Below are 26570 nucleotides of genomic sequence, written 5' to 3'. Positions count from 1 at the left end.
ACTTAAAGAATTTCACCTATGCAGAAGTAGTCTAGGGAAGAGCAAAGATGGTCAGAACTTACAGGTTTATTTTTGCTTTTTGTATCATTCAAACTAATACCAATGAATTATTATCAAAAGGGAGGTACAAAGAAACAAGTTTTCAAAATTATTTTATTTAAGGAAGAATGATTGACTTATGTAAAGGAATTATGTAATACCCACTATTTTTATCCCTGTTCTGTTAATGAGTCAATTCAGAGATAGTTTATCCTTTGGGCCTATAAAATTCACTAAATCTGGTTACCATCAACAGTAATTACTATTCTTGGCCTTGTGGTGGCTTGTCTTCCAGTTGTGTTCAGAGTTCCCGTTGGTGGTTTGCTGGGCCTTCAGCGGTGTGCTGGAAGCCATTGCTCACACTGATTGTCCTTTCACCTTGGTGCTGATTCACTCATAGTTCATTTCCTAACTCTGCTTTTCACAAGCATCTACACACTTGAAAATGTGTTAGCAAAGCCGTACATAACTACATGAAAAAGGGGTGGAGGAAAATTAAGGTCAGGTCCTAAAGTCTAGTATTTATTGAATCCTTCACCTGAGTCAACCCCAAATGATGACCAAATAAACCTGACATTATGTATCTCTCTTATTATGATAATACTATAATGTGTAAAGTCATAGAATACTATTAACCAACTCAAGTGTTAGCGGCAAATATTCAATATTGAACTCTTTATAAAAATGTCCCTCTGAGAAGGCATAAAGGGATATAATTCTAGTATTTTAGTTCTTTGGGGAATTGAATGTTATATTCTGTGGGAACCTAACTCTGTTTAGGTTCTGATTAAGCAATGAAACTTTTAGTAAGAAAAGAACAAGTTATTTTGTCTGTATACGCCTTCTGAATAACGTGAAATTGCTTTCAGGCCTCAGTATGTGATATTAATGATATAAGAAGAAGAATGTTTCCACTGAGCTCTTGAGCCTGGACTCTGGATGTCTTGCTTTATTTTTGTGAGATAAGATTTTTATTGAGGTATCATGCATATAAAGTGCACCAATTACACATGCAACTCAATTTTCACAAAGTGAACCCATCTGGATAGCTAGCACTAAACAAAACCATATTGTCACATCCTTGAGGACCCCCTTTCATGTACCAGGAAATCTTCAGACATTCATTCCCCCACTCCATGTACCAGGAAATCTTCATCCTGAGAAGATCTCATATCATTGTCTATAGTTCAACTTTAACAGGGAAAATTTAGGTTAGTGAACACTTACAAACTGTAATGTCGCAGTATAGTGTACGTCAGAGGTGTGGTAAATCTTGCAAACAAATGATAGACCTTTTTCTTCTTGGTAGATTGTGAAACATCCTAGACTCCTCTAGGAGTGTTCTCCAAGTCTGTAGTTGCACACTCTTCAACAAAGGCTTTAGGGAAAATGCCAACTTTCCCTTTACACTCCCCTTCCAACCATTCTTCATTCACTGAAAAAAGGGAAAGTACATATCAATTACTAAATCCAGAGGAGGAAAATTACCCCCTTCAGGTATTCCATGCTTATCTTTTGTCAGTAACCCTTCCCCCACATTGTGGTAACGGGGAAGACAGTATTGGAAAGGGATTTGATGTTAGAGTGAACATAGGTTTTAGCATCTCAGTGATTTTTGTCTTAAACATGATAACGGGTAAAAGAAGAATGAGTTGAATTTTTTTTAAGTATTTTTTGTTGTAGATGGACACAACATCTTTACGTGGTGCTGAGGATTGAACCCAGTGCCTCATACGTGCAAGGCAAATGTTCCACCACTGAGCTACAGCCCAAGCCCTGAATTCTATTTTTCAAGAAGTTACCAGATAGAGAAATAAGGTGAAAGAAATGGACCATCTGAGCTTTGCTGGGAATGTTCATTTTGATGACAGAAAAGGGGGCATGCCATTGGTTAAATATATTAAAAATGAAAGTTTCCAATACAGAATTCATCAAAACATTAGGAGTTAGAACTAGTGATAGTTTAGTACATTTTATAAAATGTAAGAATTTTGACCTATTATGTACATCCCATTGTCTCATATATGGAATTCCTATAAAACAAATTGAGCAACAAACATGCCACTTACAGTAACTTTGAATTTTTACCATTCTTTTATTAATGATGATGAGTTATATGATGAACTCCTGATTGTGATTTCCAAACTTAGTGCAACTATGTCAATTTCATTGAAATAATTGTAGAATTGAAAACTTGGGACTTAATGGGTTCATAGCCCCTTTCTTGAGCCTTTAATGAAAAATAGATGTATGAGGGTGTACATACGCTCAGACTTAATAATTACTCAAGTTATCTTTTACCCCATTTTGCTAAGGAAAAGGAGGCCCAGAGATTATTCAGAGCCATTCTACCAGTAAATGTTAGATGACTTGGGTATAACCTCCAAAGCCCATCTACCAACCACACAAGCCACTCAGAATTCATCTTTGAGTGAGTGTAAGACAGAGCTCAACTGCATGGATCCTGCCCTCAAGAGATTCTGTAATTAGTGTGGAGTGTGGTTGAGCGTCAGTTTTTCCAAGAGTACCCTCAGGTGGTTTCTTAAACCAGTTAGACGTGTTCATATCAGAGTAGGAAGTACATTGCCTTCTCTTCCCAGGGTTTTCTTGCATATGTATGGTTTGGGCTTTTGTGGTACTGGAGATGAGTCCTAGGGCTCCTGCATGCACTCCACTGAGCTACATCCTCAGCCTGCATGTTCTCTCATTTTTATCTCGTCACTGACAAAAACAAAAATTAAAACGTTTTGAACAGTTTGGCTGACTGGTTGATAGTGGTCCTTAGAAAAAGGCACTGAGGTTCTCAGATCCAGCTTCCAATGTCCCCTGAATGAAATGTACTGCAGGGTGCTCTGCTGCTGTTTCTTTTTGAGTTCATTGTCACACACTTGTATACTCATTAACTTCAGAATCTCTCACTGATTTCTTAATCTGTTGGGGTTTCTACTGTAATTATAATGGTTTTTCACTACTTCGCATCACTGATGCACAGCATTTTAATCTTGTGATCAAGGCTTTTCAGGATGGGAATCTGTTGCACCCAGGTAAATAAATGGGACTACCCAACCATGAATTAGGACTGTTTCTTAGAGTGTAGGCCTAGATCACCTGGAAACTGGTTATAGAAGTACCAATTTGTGGGCCCCTCCCTAGGTCTGAACCAAAATCTGGGAAGCAGGCCAAGGAACTCCACTCAGGAGGCTCTTCAAGGGATTCTTGGGCATACTAAAGTTTGAGAATTACTAAATTAGAACTCTACTCCACTTTCTTTTTGTTTATTTGTTTTGCGGGACTGGGGATTGAACACAGGGCACTTTATTATTAAGCTACACCTCCAGCCCTTTTAATTCTGAGAGCCCTTTTAATTGCTGAAGCTGGCTTCAAATTTTGTAATCCCCCTGCTTCAGCTTCCCAAGTTGCTGAAATTATAGGCATGCACCACCGTGCTTGGCTCAGATTGATTTTTTAATCTTTTGATCCCTAACAGAATCCATTTTTTTTCTTTTTTTTTTATTGGTTGTTCAAAACATTACAAAGCTCTTGACATATCATATTTCATCCTAATGGAATCCAGAGAGATTTTTCAGGTAAAATTTTTCTTTTCCTCTCTTCCTCTTTGGGAAGTGTGTGACTTCATAGATCTATGGTTTGGTATAAAGGCAAAATGATTCCAGGCAATTTGTTAACTCTTGGAGTGAAAATCCATGGTTCCAAAGCTCAGCTGTCTTTTAATAGTAAAATGTGATCATAGTCACATCCATGTTGCTTCTCTATTAGGACAGACAGGGAAAGGAGATTGAAACCCCTATGAAGTTTGGTTTGTGGGATGTCAATGTTTACTTCTCTCTGCCCTTGACCTTGTTTCTGCTAATGTATGAGTTGAGTTCTGTGGTCAAGAAGTAACACTTACCTGTTGATAGAACCAGGATTACGTCCCCTTCCTGGAATTCCAGGTCCTCCGGTTGGGTAGCCTCGTAGCTGAAGAGTGCTACCACTTGGCTGCCTTCCTTAAACTGAGGTTCTGTTTTCTGATTAGAGTCACATTTTTCATGTTCCTTGGATTTGTCGAGAAAGCCTTGGTCACCCTGAAATAAAGGCCCTGTTAATTCAGTGAGAGCCAACTGACTTACTGCCTTCAGGCTAACAGTTGATGACAGAGCATTCAACAGTGATCCCTGAGCCTGGATCGAGTTCCAAAAGACTGCATTTGGAATATGGGGAGGTACATAGAGTCACTAAACAGATTAACCTCATCACAGGGGGAAAAAATTCATTTTTAAAAATTATTTAAGTGAAATTGTTCACATTTAGAGTAAAGAGCCCTTTCTGGGCAAATGTCTACCAACAGGTAAATAGATAAATGGTGGTCTTCATGCTATGGAATACCAGTTAGCAATCAAAAGGAAGGGATTATTACTGGATTACTGAAATCTAAAAGACCATATATATTGTATAATCCATTTATAATGAGATATAAGAGAACAGTATATTGACAGAAAGCAGATGGATAGTTTTCTGGGGAGGGATTAACATCAAGGACGCTGGGGGCTTTCTATGGGTAGTTTTTTTTGGGGGGGGAGGAGGGGAGGGGCCGGGGGAGTGTGGAATTAACATCCACAACAGAAAAGAAGGGCAACTTTTCCTCTGGAGATTAAGGGACAAACTTCAAGCATGTTACCTCCTGGTTACCAATTCTAGCCTCTCACTTTGCTTCTGATTCCCATCATTTTTACTTGAAAGGTAACTTTTACAAATCTCGGGGCTCTAAGATAACCTACCCTCGTCCTGTCAGTACAGCCTGGTGCCTGTGAACACAGCCAGGCTCTGGAGTCAAAATGCCTGCCACAGCCCTGGCTCCACTAGGGACCAGCAGCACAACCTTGGGCAAGTTGCTTGACCTCTTTCTGCCCTGATTCCTGATCGTGTACCTCGTAGAGTTGTGGAGATCCTAAGAATTCATATACAGAACATGCTGGCACAGTATCTGGCCGTGGGAAGTTCTTGGTGATGTTTGCTATTAATAGGAGGCTGTTGCCCTAACCATCTCTTTGTGAAATAAATTCTGTTTTCCTGCACCTTCAAGTACCTCCCCCATGGAAGCTGAAGATGAAGAATGGCAGTGACCTCAGCCTCGAGCTGTGACTTTGCTCCAGCCCTTGTCCTATAGTGATGTGCATGATGCGTGTCCTAAGTAGGCCTGACAACCATTGGAGGGGGACCAGGCTTTGTGTGGGCGGCTGGGCCTCTGGGGCCTGCTTTTTTCTCTTGAGTGGGGGGGACCCAGCTGGGGTGAAGATGCAGATAAAAAGGAGTCAGAGCTGCAACTTGTTCCCCACCGTATCCCCAACACTAAGCACACTCTGAGGTGCCTGAGGAAGTGGCTCAGTGGAAGGGATCTTAGGGCTCACTGCACTCACCACTGTGTTCTCACACCAAAGAGTCAGGCAGTAGTTTTTCACTTGGCTCCAGGCATCCTTCATGTTTTCTTCCAAAAGGCGCACCAGCTCATTGCTGTCCCGGGGCCGATAGCTGAGACCACAAGTAAGGACATCAGCAAGGAAGACACCCCCTCTGTGCTCTGGGCCAGCACGAGGCCCACAGCCTGCCCCTGAGTGCCCCCTGCAGGTAGCTCACCTCAGCTTAGTGTGTTCCGGCAGCAAGTCCAGTTTCTGAGACACCACGTCCCGGACCTGGCTGTATGGGAGCCCAGGCTGTGTCTCCATGACCACCGTGTACTTGTAGTGCACCTTGAGTGTGTAGGGCATGGGGACGCTGAGCTTCACTTCCTGAGGGAGGAGGAAGCAAAGGGAACTCCTGAAGTGTCGCGGCTTTCAGCACCATCCTGGATCACCGTGGTGCTGTGCTTTGGCCCAGGAAGTAACCCAGCTGCAGGGAGAGACTGGCAAGCCCAGGTTCCTTAGTGTCCTGCAACCTGCAGAGGTCCTCTAGGCCACGGAACCAAAGTTGGTCACCCAGCTATGAGCTAGGACAAAATGTGTATGGGGGATGAGGGTGATGGCTGAGGGGGTCCCCAGCCCATGGACTCTGCCAGAGGGCACCTGGTTCCACCTTTCCCTTGGGACTCCATGGCTGACACCTCCAGCTCTTCCCTCTTCTGCCACTTGAAGTAGTGCAAGGAAAAACTCACCTTGAGCTCTTCTTTTTGTTTCTGACCTAAATGGAAAAGGTAAGGAGTAAAACAAAAGAAGGTGGTCAATGAACTCTCCTGGCCAGCTAATGGAACCTCTTAGGATACAGCACCCGCTTCCTACCTAGAACCTCAGGGGAAATTGTTAGCCATAGGGAACTGTGGGAAAAGCTCACCCTGGGGGAGCATGAAGGTCACCAACACCTGAACAACCCAGCTTCTGCTTCTAGGGGCCTGAGGGTAATTTCAAAGGACTAGCACATCCTTACACCACAGGGGTTAGCATAAGTCCCCAAGGTCAGTAAACCAGTGGGACCAAAGCCATGAAAAGCAGGGAGTGAGGGATGAGTCAGAGACCTCAAGAGGAAATAACCACTTATTTTTACCTTGTCCTTTATTTTTTGTATGTTTTTTAACATACATAATGTATTAATGTAGTATGCATATAATTTATTTGCAAGAAATATAAGATACTATAGGAGGTGCATTAAAAAAACAGATCTTAAGCTCGGCTGATTATTAGAATAATTTGGGGAGTTTTTGCTAAAAATGCAAATAGTTTCATTCCTGTCTTAAAAAAAAAAAATCAGAATCAAAGACCCAGGAATCCATACTCTTAAAATCTTCTAGGATAGTAAGTCATCCTTAATGAACCCCTAGACAGAAAAGATTTAAAAAAAAAAAAACTATAAGGATATGGTGGGCAGGGCAATTGAAGAAATTTACATGTGGAAAATACATTATATGAAGTCATTATGTTAGTGCTGAATGTCCCAGATTGTGCTGTGGTCCCACAGAAGACTGCACTGTTTTAGGAAAGTCAAGGCTCAGGGGGAAAATGAGAGGGAAGCAGGGCGAGTGCTTGGTGCAAAATGAAAACAATTGGTGAACTTAGGTGAAAGACATTCTGGTATCTATTACACGCTACTTCCAGCCTTTCCGTAGGTTTGCAATTTTTCAAAATAAAAACACGGGAGGGTACAACCTGAGTGATTCTGGTGACCAGAGGTCAAAGACAAAGCTCTCTCTATGAGAACGTGCTTGAACTGCACCAGTAACAAAAATCCCTCCACTTCCCCAGACAGCCCTCTCCACCTCAGGGGAGATGCTCCTGGAGAAACAATGTCCCTTTCACATCTGCCACGGCTCTGTCCATGCCCCAGGGCACTACAGAGCAGTTTCTTTCCAAGGTACAGCTCCTCAGATATTTTAAAGCCATCCAAGTCCCTCTGAGGTGAAAAGGCGCAATTGCTGATCCTTTTATTCTGCTAGCGGTTTCTGAACTTAACAAAGGAGGGGTTTGGTGCCTACTTGAGGGCTGACACACTGCGCTGAAACCAGCACATTCATCCCCGCTAGGGCGTGGGTCTCGGGTTTGGGTGGGTGAGTGCAGGCAAGAGGGGGCTCTGGGACTCGATGGTCATAAGCTGCTCCTAGAAGAGAAACCAGAAGTTCCTGGGAGATGGGGAGAGCACCTTAGTCGGGAAGCAGCCTGGAGGGCCCCTGGGCCACTTACCTGGAGACAACTGGGGTCTCCCTGGGGCATTGGAACTAGGAGGAGGTGGGATTTCAGACTCCGGGGGAGTTTCCTCCTGGAAGAGGTCAGCAAGAGGTGGTCAGGACCTTCATCAGGACAAAATTCTTGGGGGTAAGGGGTCATGAAAGGAGCCAGATGCAAATGACTTTCTAAAAGTTGGGGTGGTGATGTCACTCAGGAAGACTAAGGAAAATGCTGGCTGAGAGAGGAGGCAAGCTTGGCCCAATGAGGTGAAATATCAGAGTAGAAATAGACATCCTAAAGCCATCTACGAAGCCCTTCCGCCTTGCATCCCCTCCGCAGTACTGGAAACCCACTGGAGATGGGGTAGCAGGCTGTGCTCTTGTCTCAGTTGCAGAGGGCACAAGAAAGGAAAGATTCCACGTCCCATCTGCATCACATTTGAAAGTTTTCAAAACACCTGGCTGTGGTGATGACCAGGAAGGGCTGAGCCCATATACAACTGGTCACAGGGTCTGGAGGGAGACAGGTTCCGCTGCCATGGGATCATTTACACATCTGCTCAGGGCCAACAAAGTACACTGTAGTCTGGCAGAAGGGCTGGGTAGCAGCTTCAGAGGCAGCGACTGCTCTGACTCAGCGCTGCTCTGCAGCTCTAAAGCTCTGAAGTGCCTCTCCTGTTTCTAATGGCATCTCACCAACCAGCATGTTGACTCTTCTTCCTGATGAAGAGGCCAGATCTAGGAGGACTAGCCCTTGTCTACTGTAGGCTCTGGTTTCTAAGTCACCCCAGAGGTCTCAGAGATGGATGGGCCCCGTGGGTCCTATAGATTCCCCCACTCAGCACATCTTGACCATTTCCCTCGTCCCCAGGTTCAGCTCTGAGCAACTCATCCAGCCCAGGACCAACTAGTGACAGCGCCAACATCTCTTTCACTACCTTCTCCCATCCAGAGGGAGTTCTGCAAAGGAAGGGAGGAGGTGGGTGGGCATTAGCACTTGATTACCTGGGGCTGCTGCTGAGGGTGGATTCGAAGCTCGACAGGCTCCAGGTAGTTGCAGGGAACAAGCCCCTTCTGCAGCCCAACGTCACAGAATCAGAAAGAAAACAAAAAATATGCTTGTCAGTGTCCATACCTCAGAAGACCAAGAGCTTCTGGGAGGGATTGCACACAGACAGGAGAACCTGGCCACTCTGCAAATGAGGTGGCAGAAAGCCCTGCCATTGCTGCGGGGTTCTTGTGGCCTTAAACCTCCCCCAATCCTCTGAATACCTGCCCATTGAACATGACCGTGGCCCAGTTATCATTGCCCTTCTTCAAGACGAAGACGATGTTCCCTGGCATGACCTGGAGCTCCTCTGGTGTCTCAGGCACAAACCCAAACAGCACCCGGTGAGCTTCCCCTTCCAGAGCCCTGCAGGGGCAGACACAAGATACACTGCACTGTTGAGCCTGGACCACACCCCCTCATGTGGTGCTGTGAGACAAGCATAAATGGACTTGGAGGCAGCAACTATATGAATACTATTTTTTTTCCTATATCTACATACATAACTGTAAGTATAGGAAACTAAACACTTCACATGCTGTGGCTAAAACTTTTATAGTTTGAGGTATGACAGCAAAACCAGCACAAATTTCTTTTCCCTTCTTCACAATTTCACAAATAGAAGATTTGTTCCTTTTGTAGATATTAGCAAGGTCAGCATTATAACTTTTTTACCCTTTCCTTATTAAGGTGAGCACTTGCTTCTTTCACTTGAAGCAAGCATTTTACAGCTTCTCTTTATATAAGCAAATTGCTGGTATCACCACCCTTGAGCTTGCTTCTTGAACGTGATATTGAGATAATCTTGATTGCATAGACAGCTACTAAACAACTAATGGGCAGGTAACATATACAGAGTGGATACACTGGACAAACCAAATGCATGATTGACAGCTTAAGAGTGTGAAGTGTGAGTGAAATTTCATCACACTACCCAATGGCATGCAATTAAAAATTTATGATTTGTTTATTTCTGGAATTTTTCATTTAATATTTGTGGACTGTGGTAGATCATAGGTAAAACAGAAACTGGGGAAAGCCAAACTGCAGTTAAAGGGGAGCAACTATACACGCAGTGGGACAAGAATAAAAGACAAAGAATGACAGGTTTATGCTTGTTTGAATAAAGTTATCCAGGAAAACTTTTTAAAGAAAAAATCAAAATAGCTATAGGTAATGGACCTTACAATCTCTTCTCTTCTGAGGAGATTTCCTGACAGGGTAAGCTTGGCCAGGTCCCAAGTGTGGGCAGAGATGGGTCACGGGGGTGAGGCAGGGGACTGGCTAAGGTGGAAGTCAGGTGAGAGCAGCTGAGCAAGGAAATGGATGGTGAATTCTGAGGGAGGAGAGTCTCCTTGAGCAGCTGGGGCCAGGGTAGGGGCAGGAGGATGAGGATGGAGAGAGGCGAGGCGTGGGAAGTCCGAGATGTGTGCGGAGGGTCCTGCAGCTGCTGTGCCAGGCACGGCCTTCCCCTCTACTTTGCTCAGGGTCCACTCGACTCCTCCACACTCTGGGGCGTCTCAGTGGTGCACTTCGGAAAGTGTGGGTGAGGCTGGCTTCAAGGTCCCCAGTCCACGGCCCACACAGACCTCCCTTCAGATTTCAAACATCCCAGCTATTCCTGTCTCCTCGAGCCAGAGAGTTAGAGAGGACCTCGTCCAGCCCCCACTTCCTTCTGTCACCTTGGTACTTGCTCACTGTTCTAACCTCCTTTATGGTGTGGACGCGCGGCTTGGGCTTGCTTTTTTACTGAGAGGAAATTCTGAAGAAAGCTGTAGATTATGTCACTCTTTGCTTCTCGTCTTACAGAAGAATGACTTCCTGTTCTTGAGTCCTTCCTCTTACTTCTCAGAAAACATGTGGCAATAGAGAATGGAAAACACCCACACAGGAAAGGGGGTACCATTCTAGTTTCCTGACTTCAGAGACCTCTGACCTCCACCTCTTCTCTGACCTGGGCCATGTTCCATGGGACCTTGGACCTTGCTGCACTTCAACAACCCCTCAGTATGGGGGTGACTGTGCCCACGGACATGGGGACGCCACGTAGCAGCAGCTCTGCCCTGCTCCAGTCGAGACCCCCCCTTCCTACTATCACTCTGATGTAACCTTGGAAACAGATTTAGACCTGACCCCAGTTAGGGCTTTTTTACCCTCTTATTACCATCGACGCAGGCTTGGCGATTGGCTATTCCACATTTGGACCTGAATCCAACTTACCTGAAGATCTCTGGGGTTTTGGGTCTGGGTGGAGGCTCAGCTGCCTATGGTACATTCAGGAGAAATGAAGAAGGGGAGGACAGCGGGGGAAGGAGGGGAAAGAGAGCAGACTATTAATGGTAGTTTGAACATTCTTCCAGACGAGAGAATCCAAGACTGCATTTCTGACTGATGGGAACACTGTCTCGGGGGAGGCACGGTGTACCCTGATGGAACAAAACAAAGTTCTACCTCTCGTCAGCTCCCTGCACATGGGATGCACATAAAGCCAGAGCTGGTTTCTGGAGGTTAGCCAGCACAGGGCAACGTGGCATCAAGGGAGGGCTTATGACCTTGAGCTCTGACCTTTTCCCAGGACACTTTCCAAAAATGTTCTATAATTAATGTCTGTGGTATCACGTGACATGTCTGGTATTTAAAATCAACTCAGGATACGCTGATCAGGAAAGAATCTGCTTTCAATACATGTTCCCTCTTCTACACTGAATATCACAATCTGGTCATCTGGGTGTCTGACCCTCTGGTTGTCCTTAGCTGAACTGAGGCCCAGCAAGGCCTTCTTCAACTTTATTGTGAAAACTGAGGTCAAGCAACCCACACACTGGCCTTTCTGCATCCTTCTTGACTTATCCTGTGCCCCAGAGTCCCAGCATTGGTCACCCTCGGTGGCCCTGGGAGTGTACAGGGTGTGTGTCGACTGCAGCCTGGGTCCCTCAGTCGGTGCTAACCGAGGTCTCGCCCACCACAGTTCCACCACAACAGGGCTCATGTATATACAGGGGTGTCCCCTGAACACCGGCAAATGGACAGTACCAGGACATCCCAAGACTTCAGGCCCTGGGCCCACAGGATTCCTCCACTAACCACTGACCCAGTCAGAGGCCCCGGGTTCGATCCCCAGTCCTGCACATTAACAATAAAAAGCCTTCCACAGCTTGCATTTCAATTTTCTGAGAAAACGGTCAAGGAAGGTTTCACAAGATAATCAACTGATCTCTTTGGACTTAGAGAAGTGAGAACTGGTATTTTGGGGAAGCAGGAGGACATGCAGTTACGCTGACCTGGGCTTATCCCCCTATGCCTTGGGAGCTGGGCCTGAGAATGGGCAGGTGGACACTCTCAGCGGCACCCGGAGGCCTTACAGTAGGGCCGCTCAGCACTGCCCTCCCCGGGGCCGCTCCACACAGCCCTGAAGACCCAGATCCACGGAGAGGTCGGGGCGCTCACCTGTGGTTGCAGAGGGGCAAACCCGGAGAAGCTGTCTTGATCCACCACAGACGCCACAACCTGGAATCAAGGGCAGCGGGGCGTGAGGGCTCGGCCAGATGCTTCCCCCAAGACCCCTCCTTCCCCACATCACAGGTCCATGCCCACTCGTGCAGGTTCCAGAAGTGCACGGTGGCTAAGGATCTGCCTACTGACCTCCAGATCAGAAGTTCCAGTGACCAGAGAGACTAGTACTCTCCTCACCACCGATAACCCAAACTCGCTTTTTAAAATTTAATTTATTATTACTATTAATTTTCAGGGCCAGAGATCGAACCCAGGGCCTTTTGAATGCTAGGCAAGTGCTATAGCAGTGAGCTACAATATCCCAATATTTCTCTCTCTCTCTCTCTCTCTCTCTCTCTCTCTCTCTCTCTTTTTTTTCTTTTGTGGTGCTGGGGATTGAACCCAGGGCCTTGTGCATGCGAGGCAAGCACTCCACCAACTGAGCTATATCCCCAATGCCTTCTCTTGAAAACAGAATTTTTAAATTGAGGTGCAATTCATAGAATATCAAATTAATCTCTGTAAGTGAACCATTCAGTAGCATTTAGCAGGTTCACAGTGCTGTCTAGCTAACACCTCTACTAGTTCCAAAACATCTTCATCACCCCTGAAGAAAAAGCTGTACCCATTTAGCAGTTAGTCTGCATTCCCTTAGCCTGGCAACCACTACCTTGTTTTCTATCTCTGTGATTTATCTGTTCAAATATTTTACATAAAAGAAAGTTTATAACATGTGATGTTAAATGTGTGGCTTCTCAGACACAGTCTAGTTTTCAAGGCTCATCCATGTTGAAGTATATATCAGTACTTTGTTCTTTTTTACGGCCGTGGAATATTCCACCGTGTGGACATATCACATTTTGCTTATCCATTCCTCCACGGACAGACACTTGGGGTATTGCCATTAACCTAGGCTCTCTTGGCCTCTGCCACTGTGCCAATCCCAGCTGTCCAGCTATCGAGCACCTTAGCCATCCAAATGTATTAAAGTCGGGTGCAGTTTGGAAGGGGACTGATGAGACACTTTGAATCATGGCCAAGAGGATTTCCAACCCGATTCACAAGGAATCCAGTTTAAGGAGTCTAGTGAGGGCTGAGGAAGTGGAGACAGTCCTCAGAATCCTGAGAAGTGAATGACAGAACTGAGCCTAGGACTGTCACGCTGGTCCTTTCCGCAGTTAGGAGCCCATGTGGCTGTGCCTTCCTCCCCTGGATCAGCCCCAGCCCTCAGCACCCGGAGAGCCACCCTCAGGGATCACTCGTCAGGTTGGGAGGGAGAAATGAGAGGGGCCTGGGAAGATAAGCCCAAGAGGTTGCCCCATCCTCACCAAGCAATGCCGTTGTCCACACAGCCGCAGAGGACACCCCGTCCTCCAAGGTCCTTCCCACCTTGCCCTGCACGGCCTTGGGCACAGGACTCAGGCAGAATGTGATCCCACCTACCGTGGCCTTGCCCAGGTAATCCTTCTTGGCCAGCTGAGCCACTTGTCTCTCATTTGGACGAAACAATCTTCCCTCGGGGATCACCACAGGCTCATACAGCTTCTGTTTCTGAAACACAGACGGCAAAGGACAGTCACCCGTCACTTAGCAATGGCAACACCCTCGGAGACATGTGCTGTCTGGTCATTGTGTGAACAACACCATCTAGGCTCAGTTCTGTCATTACTTCTCAGGATTCTGAGGACTCCCTCTACTTCCACAGCCCTCACTAGACTCCTTCTACAACACACAGCCCTAGATGCTACAGCCACTGCTGGACATGGGATCCGCCGCTGACCAAAATGTCAAGAGCCTTCCCTTGCTGTCTTGGGACCAGCGTTGGTGATATGGATGTATGATATGAACACTCTTCCTGGTGTTTTAAACATCTTACTTAAGCCTGGTGTGGTGGTGCACACCTGTAATCCAAGTGCCTCCAGAGGCTGAGACAGGAGGATCGTAAGTTCAAGGCCAGCCTCAGCCACCTAGCAAGGCCCTAAGCAACTTAGGGAGACCCTGTCTCAAAATAAAAAATAAAAAAAAAAGAAAAGAATAGAAAGAAAGGGCTGGGGGTGTAGCTCAGTGGTAAGGTGCTCCTGGTTTAAATCCCCAGTACGTCCCATCAAAAAATCCTATTTAAAATTTCATTCCCAATGTGCTCAGACTATCATTCATTTTTACCATTTATTCCTCTAATCAAGACGTTTTGTGGAGGGCCATTTTGTGCCTGGCTCTGTGCCAGGCTGCTAGGACTCAAAAGCAAGCAGCCTCTGCCCTCACAGCCCTGCTCAGCCTCCAACATCCTGCCGCCCAGGGGTGCCAGGCTGCCGAGGATCCCCACTACAAGGGATTCAAGGGCTCTGCCACCCTGTGCTCTGGTCCTTGTCTTCTCAGCCCAGATTCAAAGCTTCAGTGGCCTCATGCTGAGCGTGGAGCAGGGCAGCCCAGACTCAGCCCTGACGCAGTGAGAACGGTGGAAACCTCCCCTCCCCACACACCTACCCAGATGCTTTCCATGGCCTTGTCGATCTTGGAGTGCCTGGGCTCAGACTTCATGTTGGTGGCCAGTGCGAGTTGTTCTTCGGCCTTCTTCCATTCCTCATTCTTGGCATAGAGGAAAGCGATGTTATACAACACCTGGAAAGGCAGAGGCCACGGCAGAAAGCTTGAGGCTCCTTCCCATCAAGGTGCCAGCAAAGGGCACATTAGTCTTGCTACCCAGTTCTGTCAATCACTAGCCTGGTGCTAAGATAGCGTCTCGTGGCGTGTCAGTCAATGTCTCTATGTTCTTCCAAAACCAAAGGGGCCCAAGGGGACAAGAGCTCAAGGGGACTGTGTGGTTTTAGTATGGAGATGAGTGACTTGCCCAAGGCCCCTTGAAGAGGCAGAGAGAGGAGTGTGGCCTCCCAGTCCAGTTCCTGCCTCTGAGCCTGTGCTGAACCACAGGACAGGTGCAGGGTGGAGAGAAGGTTCTAGAACAGGCGTCAACAACACTGTAATCTAGCAATGTGCATAAGGAAGCTCCAGGGGCAAGGTGCAGTGGAGCAGGAAGAGACAGCAAAGAGTTAGGCGAGTGCTTGTCCTGGGTGAGGAGGTGGCAGGTTGACCTTTGTCATATTCCAGGCCTTTAGTTGAGTTGTAGGTTTCTAGATGTGTGTTTTATTATCATGTGTCACAACTTACACAAAGGACTCAATTTTTTTTTTTTTTTTTACTTTACAATGGTATAAAAGTAATGTGCATCCAGCAGAAAAGGTACTGCAATTTTTTTAATTTGATCTTTTCCTGGTCCAGCAATATACACTACAACAGACTTGCAATTTGGGCAGTGGCAGTGAGCCCCAGCTCCCAGTAACCCAGCCATCATGGGGGAACAGTCCCCACCCTGCAGTGGACCGTGTTGCCAAGCTGTGACGGTCAGTAAGTCAGGTGCATGACATACATTTTCAACTTAGGGTACTTTAAATTTAAGATGGGTTGAGCTGCACAGGTCTGGAAGCATCTGTATGTGCTCAGCTGCTCTTAACCATGGGTAGAAAGGAAAGGAGAACTCGAGGGGGTTCAGAACTTCCTGTTTGGTTCTCAGCCACCTTCTCTTGAAACCTTTACCCACAACAATTTTTGTGACTCGGTGACTAGAAAAACCTTGAGACTCCTTGACAAGACCGCTGTGATTTCTCAGAAGGCGAGGAGGTGAAACCCAGTGGGATGAGAGGAACGGAATTAGAAATAGGGAAATGACTGTGACATAGAGGGCCTCAGGTCCCCAAAGATGGAGCTCCACGTGCAAGGAGACCCTCTCAGTCAGCATTTCCTGTTCCTCAGGTCATTTCAACCCCTGCTACAGGGAGGATGTCCCTTTCATGGAGTTCTGCTGGGACGCCACTGGGGCATGATCCTTTCTCTAGTGCCACTTGACCCCCCAACCCTGTGTTCCACGTAAGTGGTATTGGGGTGACTGGCAATGTTGAGATGGTTTTACCACCACAACTGAGGGTAGGGTGCCTCTGGCATCTAGAGGGCAGAGCCCAGGGGCCAGCATCACCCGGTCCACCGTAACAGCTTGTCTCTAGAAGAGCCAGCTCCAATACCAAGCCTCATCTGTCCAGTCTGTGAGAGGTAAAGAAAAGCTGCTAGCCTGCTCTAGGGCTGACATGAGGCCATATGTCCCCAGGGACCCTGGGCAGCTGTGGACTCTTATTTTTAGCCCTGAGTGACCCTGGGAACACTTGACTTCTTGAGCCTGAGAAACTAAAGCAAGGAGACTTTTTTTCAGAGATTCTTCTAAATAAAGACCCTTGACATTTGCAGGGATTTTTGTTTTTAAAGTTACGAGTGTGGACTTGGGGGCAGGAGGGGGTGGGGAGGTTGTTTGGAAAAATGACATGACCCTGCCAAGTCATGTCTGTCCTTTCTGGTGATACAGAAAAAAAAGTTGTCCTTCTATGGAAACCTTGACCTAAATTGGTGCTTTGAGCTGTTCTGGAAGCAAGAGGGGACAGATTTGTGCCAAAGTATCCTCGTTTTCTCTTTGGGTGTCAACCAAACACATGGGCGAGACCACTAATAGTAGGAGTGTGGTGTGGAAATAGCAAGGTCAAGGCAGGTGCTGCGTGGAGAGTGAGGCTGGGAGTTTGGATTTGTGAGTGCTGAGCAAACAGCTTGTCAACCTGGATTGCTAAACAAAACACGCCAATTATGATGAATGCTGTCTTAGGGTGACACAGTCCTGTCATCTCCCTTGGAGAACCCATTGGGCTCATTTTTGCAAGGCCCTTGGAGCCTGATAGTAACAAAATGCACACCAACTAATGATTTTGATGACCCTGAACTCATTTGAGTCTGTCTGTCTATCTTCCTTTCTTCCTCTTTCTACGCTGGGGATCAAATGTTGGGCCTCACACGTGCTAGGCAAGCGCTCTACCACTGAGATATCCTACCAGCCCATCCAGATCTTCTTTTTAATGGAAAACCTGAGCCCCAAGGCACGGGAAGCAACATGGCTTTCATAAGCCCTTGGAAGTCGCTGCAGACCACTGAGCATCCCAACTGTCAGCCGTCTGTCTGTACCTACCCGAGCCATCACAGGCAAATAGCTTACCTCACAGGCAAATAGCTTGAACTGCAGCCCCAGGATCTTGTAGTCTATCAGCTGGTTCCCTCGAAGCTGAATCAAGGCCTCCTTAAGGTCTTTAATAGCTAAGTCGTACCTGCAGGAAAGAGGGCGAAAATAAACCCGGCCCGGATTCGAAGGGATAAATGCAAAAGCAAGTGTTCCTGGGTCTGTCTCTCCCATTTAGCTTACTGGGAGAAAAGGCCTTTCGGATTTCTTGATTCTGTAGTTCTTGTTCTTGTTCTTGGTGGGAACTCTCCCCTGGGGCTGGGATGCCCCCAGTTTGTCCCTGGGATTTTCTTCTCTATGGATTGTATATAGCTCTCACCTTTCTGGCCACCTGGTTTGTCACCTTCAAATATAGCGCTTATTCCTTTCTCTTGAGTGCTCCAGGCAGAGCCACGCCTGCCCACCTGCGTCCCTGCAGGTCTTAGAGCTGATCTGAAGCACAGCGGGCTTTGTACCCCACCCACCCCCTGTGTAAGGTCAGAGCAGCCTGGCACAGCAACGAGGGGTGCTTCTCACAGCTGTGACACCACCCTCCTGCCCACAGCCTTCTCCTGGGGTTTCCTTTGACTCCAACTAGGCTCTCCTCCCGACTCCTACCTCCTCCACACATTTGGAAAAAAGGAGGAGGTAACTTCCCCGGCGGCCAGACGGTACTTCTAATGTTGCTCCTGGCACGGCCTTGCGTTCTGTCGAACTGGCATTGTTGACTAGCTGAAGATGTATCAGGGCTGCTATTCTTGAATCGCAACAGAGAAAGGATCCCAAACACACAAGGTGCAGGGGTCCAGTGGGCAGGACCTAGATTCACACTTTTCTGGAAGCCAACCCAGGCTGTGGCCTAACCCTGACTTCCAGAGGCCCTGGGGAGAGAGAGCCCTTGCTAGGCTGCAGGGGGTGGGAAAAGCAAAAGCAAGCCACCCTACCTATGGCTCCTCTCAGCCCCCTTGGCTGCTTGGTTGTGACCCCCACCTGAGCAATTGAGCTGGGAAGCCCCCAGGCCACTGTGATCAGAGCTGCCATGTGGGACTTCTCTTGCAGTATGGTGTAGGGAAGGACCCTGGAGCCGAGCCAGGCGTCAGGCACCATATCCACAGGTCTGCCACTAAGTGGGAGACCCTAGCAAGCTACTTCTCTGGCCTCAGGGGCACATCAATAACATGGGAGCATACTGTATACAAGAAGCATATAACACGAGGAGCTTGCTACTGTGTAGTCCCAGATCCAGTTTCTGAAGTCAAGGTAAACTGAGCCTGAGTCCTGGCAGGCTCTGCCACTGATGTCTGGTGACCTGGTGATGAATGGCAAATGACTTTGCTTCTCTAAATGTGTTTCCTCGCCTTTAGAATAGGAGGATGCTAACAGTGCAGACCTGAAGCGTCCAGGCACTTAGGACCTGGCAACCCAGTCATTCATTTAGTTCTTAGGCTCTCTGAAACCCCAGTGGCACCCTGCATCAGTCATTTATCACCTGCTCACTTAAAGCTCTATATGGCATTAGATGTTATCAGGAGATTTAAAAATCGACTGTGGAGAAGTGGAAATTTGATCTGGAGGAGGCTCAGAGCTGACCGAGAGGGCTGGTGGGCCAAGAGAGTCCTAGGGATGTTTGGGGTGGGGACTTGACTTGCAGTCCCAGGTAGGTTTGAAGCAGCTCACAGCAGGGCATCTGTGGGTGGGAGGGGACGGCCTGGGCCTGAAACAGGACCGCCAGGATCCTTGTTCACATGGATGATTGTGAAATGCATTAAAAAAGTGCAGGCCACTCCGGAAGAAGCACCGGGCATTTCAAGGCCTCGCCACACGTCTTTCAGGCAATCCTGGAAAGGGGGAGAGGTAGCTCCACCAAGGCTGGGCACTGGCTCCTTTCACCACACAGAGAAGGGGGCAGGTGGAAGTGCAGGTGTCCTGTTCCCTCCGCAGCGGCCATGCCAGGTCTCAGAAGGTGCTCTCTGAGTGCCGGTCAGCATCGACCTAGGAACGCGCCTTCTTCCCTGCTGAGTTCCCTAAGCAGATGGATTTCAGCTGAGAAGAGACCAACCAGGTCCCCTGGCTGCTTCCTGTTTTTGCAGGAGCCTAGCAAAATCCTCCTTGTGACTCTCCATGAAGTTGTCCAAAGATCTGGGCTCCGTGGGAGGGAGAGAGAAACCACTGACAAATTATTCCAAGTGCTTGCTTCAGGGGTGGGGGGAATGGACTAGGGGGGATCCCTGCTAACTGTCCCTTCTTAGGAGTTCTTCAAGCTCATTTGCTGGCCTGGCGGCCCCCTCCCTCCCTCTGCTGGCCTTCCTCGGTCCTCTACTTGCTGCACTTGGGAGTTGGTGGGGGTCCACTCTGACACACAGCTCTGCTTCCAGCTGGGCAGGTCTGAACAAGCTCAGAATGAAAGGTCTGAAATAGCTCGTCAGCCTGTGTCCCTGGAACCTGGGCATAACCCAGACTCCTTTTTGCCCTTCTCCAAAGTTCCCTTGGGTGCCATTTAGAGGCCTCCTGAGGAGCCAAGTAGCTGCCTGCTTCCTGTGGCTTCTGTGAGGCCCTGGAGAACCCTGGCTGTGCTATGCTGTGCCCTGGCCTCCACTCCCCCTGCAGGAACTCCCTGCCCAAGTGAGAAACATGCAGAATCTTTTTGCAGGCCCAGAGCTTGAGAGAGTTCCTAATCATCATTTTTGAAACAGACTCTGTAAAGGTGACCGTTGAAGTTCCTGCTTGTTCCTCTGAGGGGACCCAGGTCCTGCCCTTTCCATTTCCAAGTCGGCAGGGAGAAGCCTGCTGCTGGCCTCTTTAAGCCAGGTCCCTCTAAAGGGTCTGTGATTCTTCTCTTTCCACACCCCTAAGATTCAAGAGGCACAGGGCTTAGAGCCCCTGCTCCTTAGATGACAAGACAGCTCAGCTGGTCATCCCTGAGACACCACCTGCCTCTTCAGATACACGCTCTAACTCTGTTCTGTTGGAACTTGATAGTGACCGAAGAACCAATAACAATCAAGAGTGGGAAAATAGAGAAAGAAGCACCATCCATGACGTTATCGCCCTAGAACAAATCCCACTATGATCAAAGGGAACTCCCAGCCCACTCGGCAAGAAGCCTTCTTTAGATCCCTACAGCACTTAAAAATAGCACTTACAGCCTGGGCTGGTGGTGCATGTCTGTAACCCCTGTGATTCAGGAGGCTGAGGCAGGAGGATTTCAAGTTAGAGAACAGCCTCAGCAATTTAGTGAGACCCTATTTCAAAAGAAGAGGGGAGGGAGGGGTGCTGGGGATGTGGCTCAGAGGTGGAACGCCCCTGGGGCTCCATCCCAGGGCTTACAACACTTGGCCACTTCTTGCGCCACAGTCACCAGTGTTGGTGGCTCTTTCTCCCCTTTTAATCTATGAGTTCCTTGAAGCAAACACTTGCTCACTTCCATTTATCAACTCAACAAGCATTTATTGAGTAACTACTACCTGGACTGAAGTTCCAGCGTGAAGTTGTAAAGACTTCTTCTCCTAAGGGACACAGAGTAATCGTGGAGAAGACTATCACGTAAGCAAATATCTGCCATAGACCAGAAGATGTCACGAAAGGAGGCACAAGAGAAAGTGTGGCTGCCACCCCTGAGGTTGAGTGTGGTAAAGGCATGGAGGATGAGTGACGGGCGGGCAGCTGCTGGACCGCAGAGGAACTGTGTCCCCCAGTAAGGGGAGCATTGGGTTCCCAAGCCGACCTCATGGATTTCCTTCTTTTAAAGATCACTCTGGAACATGGGAAAATGAGGGTCTCACCCAGGGCAGTGACAGGCAGATGAGATAAAGAGATAGAGTCTGGAGGTCACCCTGACAAGGTCAGGACTAGGGACATTCTGGGTTGATCCAGGTTCAGATGTCCTAAGCTGGGTGGTTACAAATGGAGGCCAGTACTTTGGGAGAGGGCAGCCTTGCCCAGAAATAGACAGTGAAGGTTCGCAGGAGGATTTCCATGTCGGTACCCCCTGAGATGGGACATCACAGAAGGCATGTGCTTGCGTATTGTTTCATGAGAGAGAGCTCACGTATTTTTTATCATTTAACAGCCACTCTTGTGATCATACTAGGACAAAGGGTTGAGAGTAGAATGTCAGGGAGGGGGACCCCAGCTCCTATGGATTGGTCAAAGGACAAGGAGCCAGGTCAGGGTGGAGATCTATGTCCTCATCAAAGTGCTGCTGAACTATAGATTAAATTTGCTAGATTTTTCTCTCGGTTTAATTATTATCAAGTGGAGTAACAGAATTCTGGATCTTATTTCTAGCTCCTTCTAACTCACTCAAAATCTCAGCCTTCCAGAATCTGGAGTCTGTGGGCATTTTCATGTGGGAATTCCATCTGGACGCTGAAACTCCTGCCATCTCCCCTCCGCATTATAGGTTACTGAGGCTAATTAAAGGGATAGCCTTAGAGTTTGTCTTTTGAAATTGAAAACAGGGTGGAGGATGGGCGCTTGGCCTCCCTGTATGTTATATCCATCTGGAGAATACAGAGGGTGCAGGAAGTGGGGGATGAGAAGGACGTGAAGAAAGGGGACAGGCAGGGACAGTGCCAATAAAGGAAAGAGCCACACATCTTATCCCAGTCGCAGGCTCTCTCTCCCAGATGGTCTCTGCCTGTGCTTTTTCTTTGGGGAAGACTTCTTACTCATTCAGGTAACTGGCTACATCTCCATCTTTGAAGTCCTCTGAGTGCCTTGTGGTTGCCCCTAGCAACCGCTGAACACACAGGACATTACCAGCTGTGTTTCTCACAAACCCCAGGATCAAAGCCTTCCAAGGTGGCACAGGATCAGAGCCAACCCCTCCCCCATCCTCTGCACCCTCCCCGTCAACACCCCGTCCACCTGCACCCCAACACACACCATGACTCACTGCTAGAAAGGTCTTCAGTGACCTGAGCCAAATGATCGGACAATTTCCATGAAGAATGAGTTTTCTGTCACTTAGAACATTTTTCCTCTGTTATTTATATCTTGGGTCTTTGGCCATTTGAAAGGGGGAGTAGAAACTGAGACTAACTTTCACTTTGTCATTATCTTTTTACTAATTATTTCATATTTACTGTAAACACCCTCCCCCCCGCAAAATGCAGATAGGATGACAGAAGAAAATGAACTTCCTAATCATTCCATCATCCAGAATTACCAAGAATATTTTGGTATATGTCTTTCCAGTCTTTTCTATGATACAAATGGAACTGTGTTATACATTTTTAAATTTTTTTAAAAAAATTTGATGTCTACTGTGAACTTTTCCATTTTAATATACATATATATACTGCTTATTCCTCTGTATAAATTATTCTTAGACATAATACTGTTAGTAGTTCATATTCTAGTTTTTGTGACTGAATATATTAAACCAGGCTCTGAGGACACATCTTGGTGGGATGAAGCCGGGTTTTGAGGTGGTTTCATAATGATCTTCATTCTGGGACAGCTCAGCACCTCACAGTGGTAAGCCACCATGGGTGACCCCATCGAGGACACTGGCGGGCGCCTGCTGGTTGAAGAGCAGGGAGGTTTCTAGGCCCCGTGAGTACGCACTGTGGATTTATAATCCGGGCAGGCCTGCCCTCCTCCCCGCAGGAGCCTCGGCCTCAGGTGCTGATTCTTGCTTCACTTCCCAAGAATGGCCCAGTCTTTTCCCAACAGAGGCTGGAATACCAGGCCCGAAAGCTCCAAGATTCTTTGGGTGTCCCTCCGGACTTCCCTAGCGTGGGCAACTCTGGACCACTTACTTCTCTGTCCTGTAGTAGAGCATCCCGCGTTGGAAGTAGGCCACCGCCAAATGCTTGTCCCGGTTGATGCTTCTGGTAAAGGCCTGTGGAGAGAAGGGTCATGTGGAGCAAGGCCATGAAGAAGTGGGAGGTGAGCCGGAGCGGGCAGGTCAGGAAGGGGCACGAGAACGATAAAGGTCAAGGCGCCAAAAAGCCTAGGGCGTCGACACCCTGCGTCAGAACGCCCTGGATGGTCACTTCCTCATTGCATGGCATGTGGCCAGTTATCTGATCTCCATGAACCTCGGTTTTCTGTCTGTGAAATGGGGATATCACTACCTGCCTTTCAAGATGACTGGAAGGAACAAAATAGTCAAATTCATTAAAATGCAAATAGTGTAATTAAAATACATAAATCATTGTATTTGTGATATAAATGTATTATTTAATTAAAATAGTAACAAATATATATATAAAACATTTTGGCAGTAAGGGCCCAAGCATAAAAACAAAGGCAAGCAGAGGGACTGAGAGGGCAGGCGGCAGGAGAAAGCAAGGGGAAACTAGGGCAGTGAGCGCAGGAGCCGAGTGGGGTGCATCGGTCTGCCCTGGTGGCCAAGGATCCCCCACCCAGGTTGAAACGCAAGCAGACCCTGCAGCTTGCCGCTGCCTTCGCTAATCTCTTCTCCCCAACAAGCAGCCCTCGGTCCCCTGAAGCACTCAGGTGCACCGTGCTGATTGCTCAGCCCCTTGGCAGGCCCAGAGGGAGGTGCAGCAGCAGCGGAGGGTCTCCTCACAGGCCCTCAGCACAGCTTGTCCCCCTTCTCTGAAGCCTGAGAACCACTTGTCAGATGGGAGAGCGTTTGGAGCCCTGGGTCTCTCCTCCCGTCTAGAGGGCGTGACTGAGGCTTGCTCACTGCTGGTAACAGGATGACTTGGTTCATTAAGGAGTACCGAGGAGTGATCATTTGTCTACACCTTGCAAAGGCTGGCAGGACAGGGTAAAAATCAAAAATTTAATTCGGGATGGGAAGTTACACAGCACTTTAATAGTTGGTATCTCACTTAATCTTTGTGATATTTAAAGTCTCACGATGCCCAAAGACAGAAGCTTATTAGGGCTTGCGCTATGATATAGGTCCAGAAGAGGTAGAGCTGGGATTTGATACTAGATCTTCTATTCCCAAACTCCGTGCCCTTCCACTTTAGCACAACCAATCTAAACAAGTGATGATTGAGAATGCTCAACTGGTTCGAAGGCATTCAAGAGAGAAAAAGTATTTTTAGAAAATGTTAAGATACCCCATACCATGCTTGTGGCCGACACCGCTAACCCAATCGTGGTATGAATTCCTCTGACAGCCTCAGAACCCTTAGAAGAGTGTCCCTCGTAACTGATGGGAATTGCCACTGAGGATGGAACCTACTTTTCACCCTGATCTCTTGGGCAGGCAAAGCTGATGCATGTGATATTCTTGGAAAGCCATAAAGGGCACCTAACGATCAGGTGTGTGGCAGTGATAGACAGACATCCTGTGTCCAGCAGGGTGGCTAGAAGAAGATGTCATGGGGAGTCTTCCTAAAGCTGTTAAAGATTGGTTGCAGGATGGTTTGGATTTAGTAGATGGAAAAGAAAGGAGAACAGGGCCAGCGACCTGGCTGCCCACGAGAACCACCAACCAGCGGGGAGCTTTCCCAGGGGTGGCTCCCGGCTCCTCCTCACGCCAATTAAATCAGGACCTCAGGGGGTGGGGCCTGCACAACTTGTTCTTTGCAAACTCCCTGGAGCTCAGGTTTCTGAAGGGCAGGGGGTCGGAGCCGTAATTACAAGGCAGAGACAGACCCAGGAGGCAGCTGTACTCACCTTCTCGGCCTCGGGCATGTTTCCCAGGATGGTGTGCATGCAACCGATGTTGAAACAGATCCTGGAGTGAGGGTCCTGGACGGCACTGAAGGCGTCCAGGGCTCTCTTCCAGTCCTTCTTGTCTGCTGCCAGCACCCCTTCATTCCACAGGCTGATGGCCTCAGCCAGGGACATGGTGAGGTGGAGACCAGGAGGCCAAGAGGGTGACCAGGAGACGGGCAGGGCTGCCCCAGCGGCCTTGGTCTTCTGTCCTTGTGTGCAGAATGGGGCCTGGCCTTCTCCGTGTCTTGGGACACTTTTTAATGTTGCAAATGTGTCAGGAAATGTCCCCACCTGTCAGCAACCGATGCATGACCTGCCCACTAGAGAGAAAAGGAGCGTCTGGAGAGAGGGCGGGTGGAGGCGGGGTGTGGAGGGGAGAGGAAGTGCGTCTGAAATGCCTGCCCTGGGCCAGTTCCTCAAAACGCTTCTGCTGTCACCCTGCTCCTTCTCTCTGCCTCCCACTCCCTTCTGGGGCAGCTTGGGGTCAGGGCCCTGCCCCATGGTCCAGGGGCACCTTTGCCTCAGTGCCCACACTTGTCACATGATGGTGTGGGCTAAGAGCAGAGGCCTTCACAGTCTTGAATGGATTCCTTGCTCACAGTCTCTCAACCTCACAGACTGTCTTGAAAGGCTCGTTTTTATTTTCAGTGAAATGAGCAATTACACCTCGGCCTCAGCACGAATGTTCTTGAGCATCTTTCGGGGTTGGAGAAAACTTGCACGAACTCTCAGGAAGTTCAGAAAGGACTGTTTTAGTCAGCTTTTTCGCCACTGTGACTGAAGGACCCGACCACGACTGTAAAGGAGGAGAGGTTTATTTTGGGGCACCCAGCTTCAGAGGTCTTAGTCTATAGCAGGCCGGCTCCAGTCCTCAGAGCTCAACGTGAGGCAGATCATCATGGAGGGAGAGTGTGCCAGAGGGAACCAGCTCACATGGTGATCAGGAAGCAGAAAGGTCTCCCCTGGTCAGATACAAAATATATACCCCAAATCCACGTCCCATTCCCCGCCTCCTCCATCCACACTCCACCTGCCTGCCGTTCTGGGGACTCATTCACTGATTATGTTAAGGCTGGAACCCAGTCATCTCTCCCCTGAACCTTCTTGCATTGTCTTACATGTGAGCTTTTGGGGGACACCACATCTAAACCATAACAGACTGATTTCCTGCAAACGCCAAAATTAGAAGCCAGATAGGAGGGTGAATCACGACTTTTCCTGTCTTTCTGTGAAACAGGAAGAGACAGGGCCCTGTATCCATGACTAATGAGTTTCCTAGTCTCAAAAGAAACTGATTTCAGAATCCTTTCCTTGATGCCCTGGAAAAGTGAAAGTCACTAAAATATTTCTGAGGAATAACCGGGGGTCGTGGGTCTACTCATGAGACTGATGAAAATCCCCACTTCCTGCTGGTAAAAATGCGTGCTCCTGAGGTCAGTGCTTAGATGTCACCTCTTGTTTGGTAGAAATTGTCAGAGCCCACGGCTTGTCAGGCTTTGTAGGGATGAAGGGGTGAGAATTGAAAAGACCTGCGTCTGCACAGAGCCTTCCCTGTGTTTGGAAGACCTTCCCACCTCACTTCTTGGCCTGGCAAACTCCTACTCATCCTT

The 26570-nt window shown here is 48.1% G+C and overlaps 1 protein-coding gene across 3 annotated transcripts; it reads right to left on the bottom strand.

The window, feature by feature from the left end:
* Window positions 1-46: 46 nt before the first annotated feature.
* Window positions 47-25333, bottom strand: Ncf2 (neutrophil cytosolic factor 2). 3 transcript variants are annotated; one of them, XR_007349960.1, is made up of 16 exons: window positions 24919-25332; window positions 23076-23158; window positions 17311-17419; window positions 14712-14846; window positions 13671-13778; window positions 12183-12242; window positions 10956-10999; window positions 8960-9101; window positions 8693-8761; window positions 7704-7779; window positions 6188-6213; window positions 5674-5825; window positions 5457-5568; window positions 3950-4124; window positions 1267-1474; window positions 47-508 (listed from the first exon to the last, which is right to left on the bottom strand). XR_007349960.1 is itself a non-coding variant. In XM_048809860.1 (15 exons), the coding sequence occupies exons 1-15, from the start codon at window positions 25090-25092 to the stop codon at window positions 1362-1364; spliced, it is 1545 nt and encodes a 514-aa protein (XP_048665817.1). In that variant the 5' UTR covers window positions 25093-25333; the 3' UTR covers window positions 47-1361. The 3 variants fall into 3 exon arrangements, 2 of the variants coding, with proteins under 2 accessions (XP_048665817.1, XP_048665816.1); XM_048809860.1 differs by having other exon boundaries at window positions 47-1474; window positions 14712-14813; window positions 24919-25333; XM_048809859.1 differs by having other exon boundaries at window positions 47-1474.
* Between the last annotated feature and the right edge of the window lie 1237 nt (window positions 25334-26570).

This window comes from Marmota marmota, unplaced genomic scaffold (assembly GCF_001458135.2).
Source record: "Marmota marmota marmota unplaced genomic scaffold, marMar, whole genome shotgun sequence".
Taxonomy (NCBI): Eukaryota; Metazoa; Chordata; class Mammalia; order Rodentia; family Sciuridae; genus Marmota; species Marmota marmota.
This window is presented reverse-complemented; position numbering and strand designations above follow the sequence as displayed.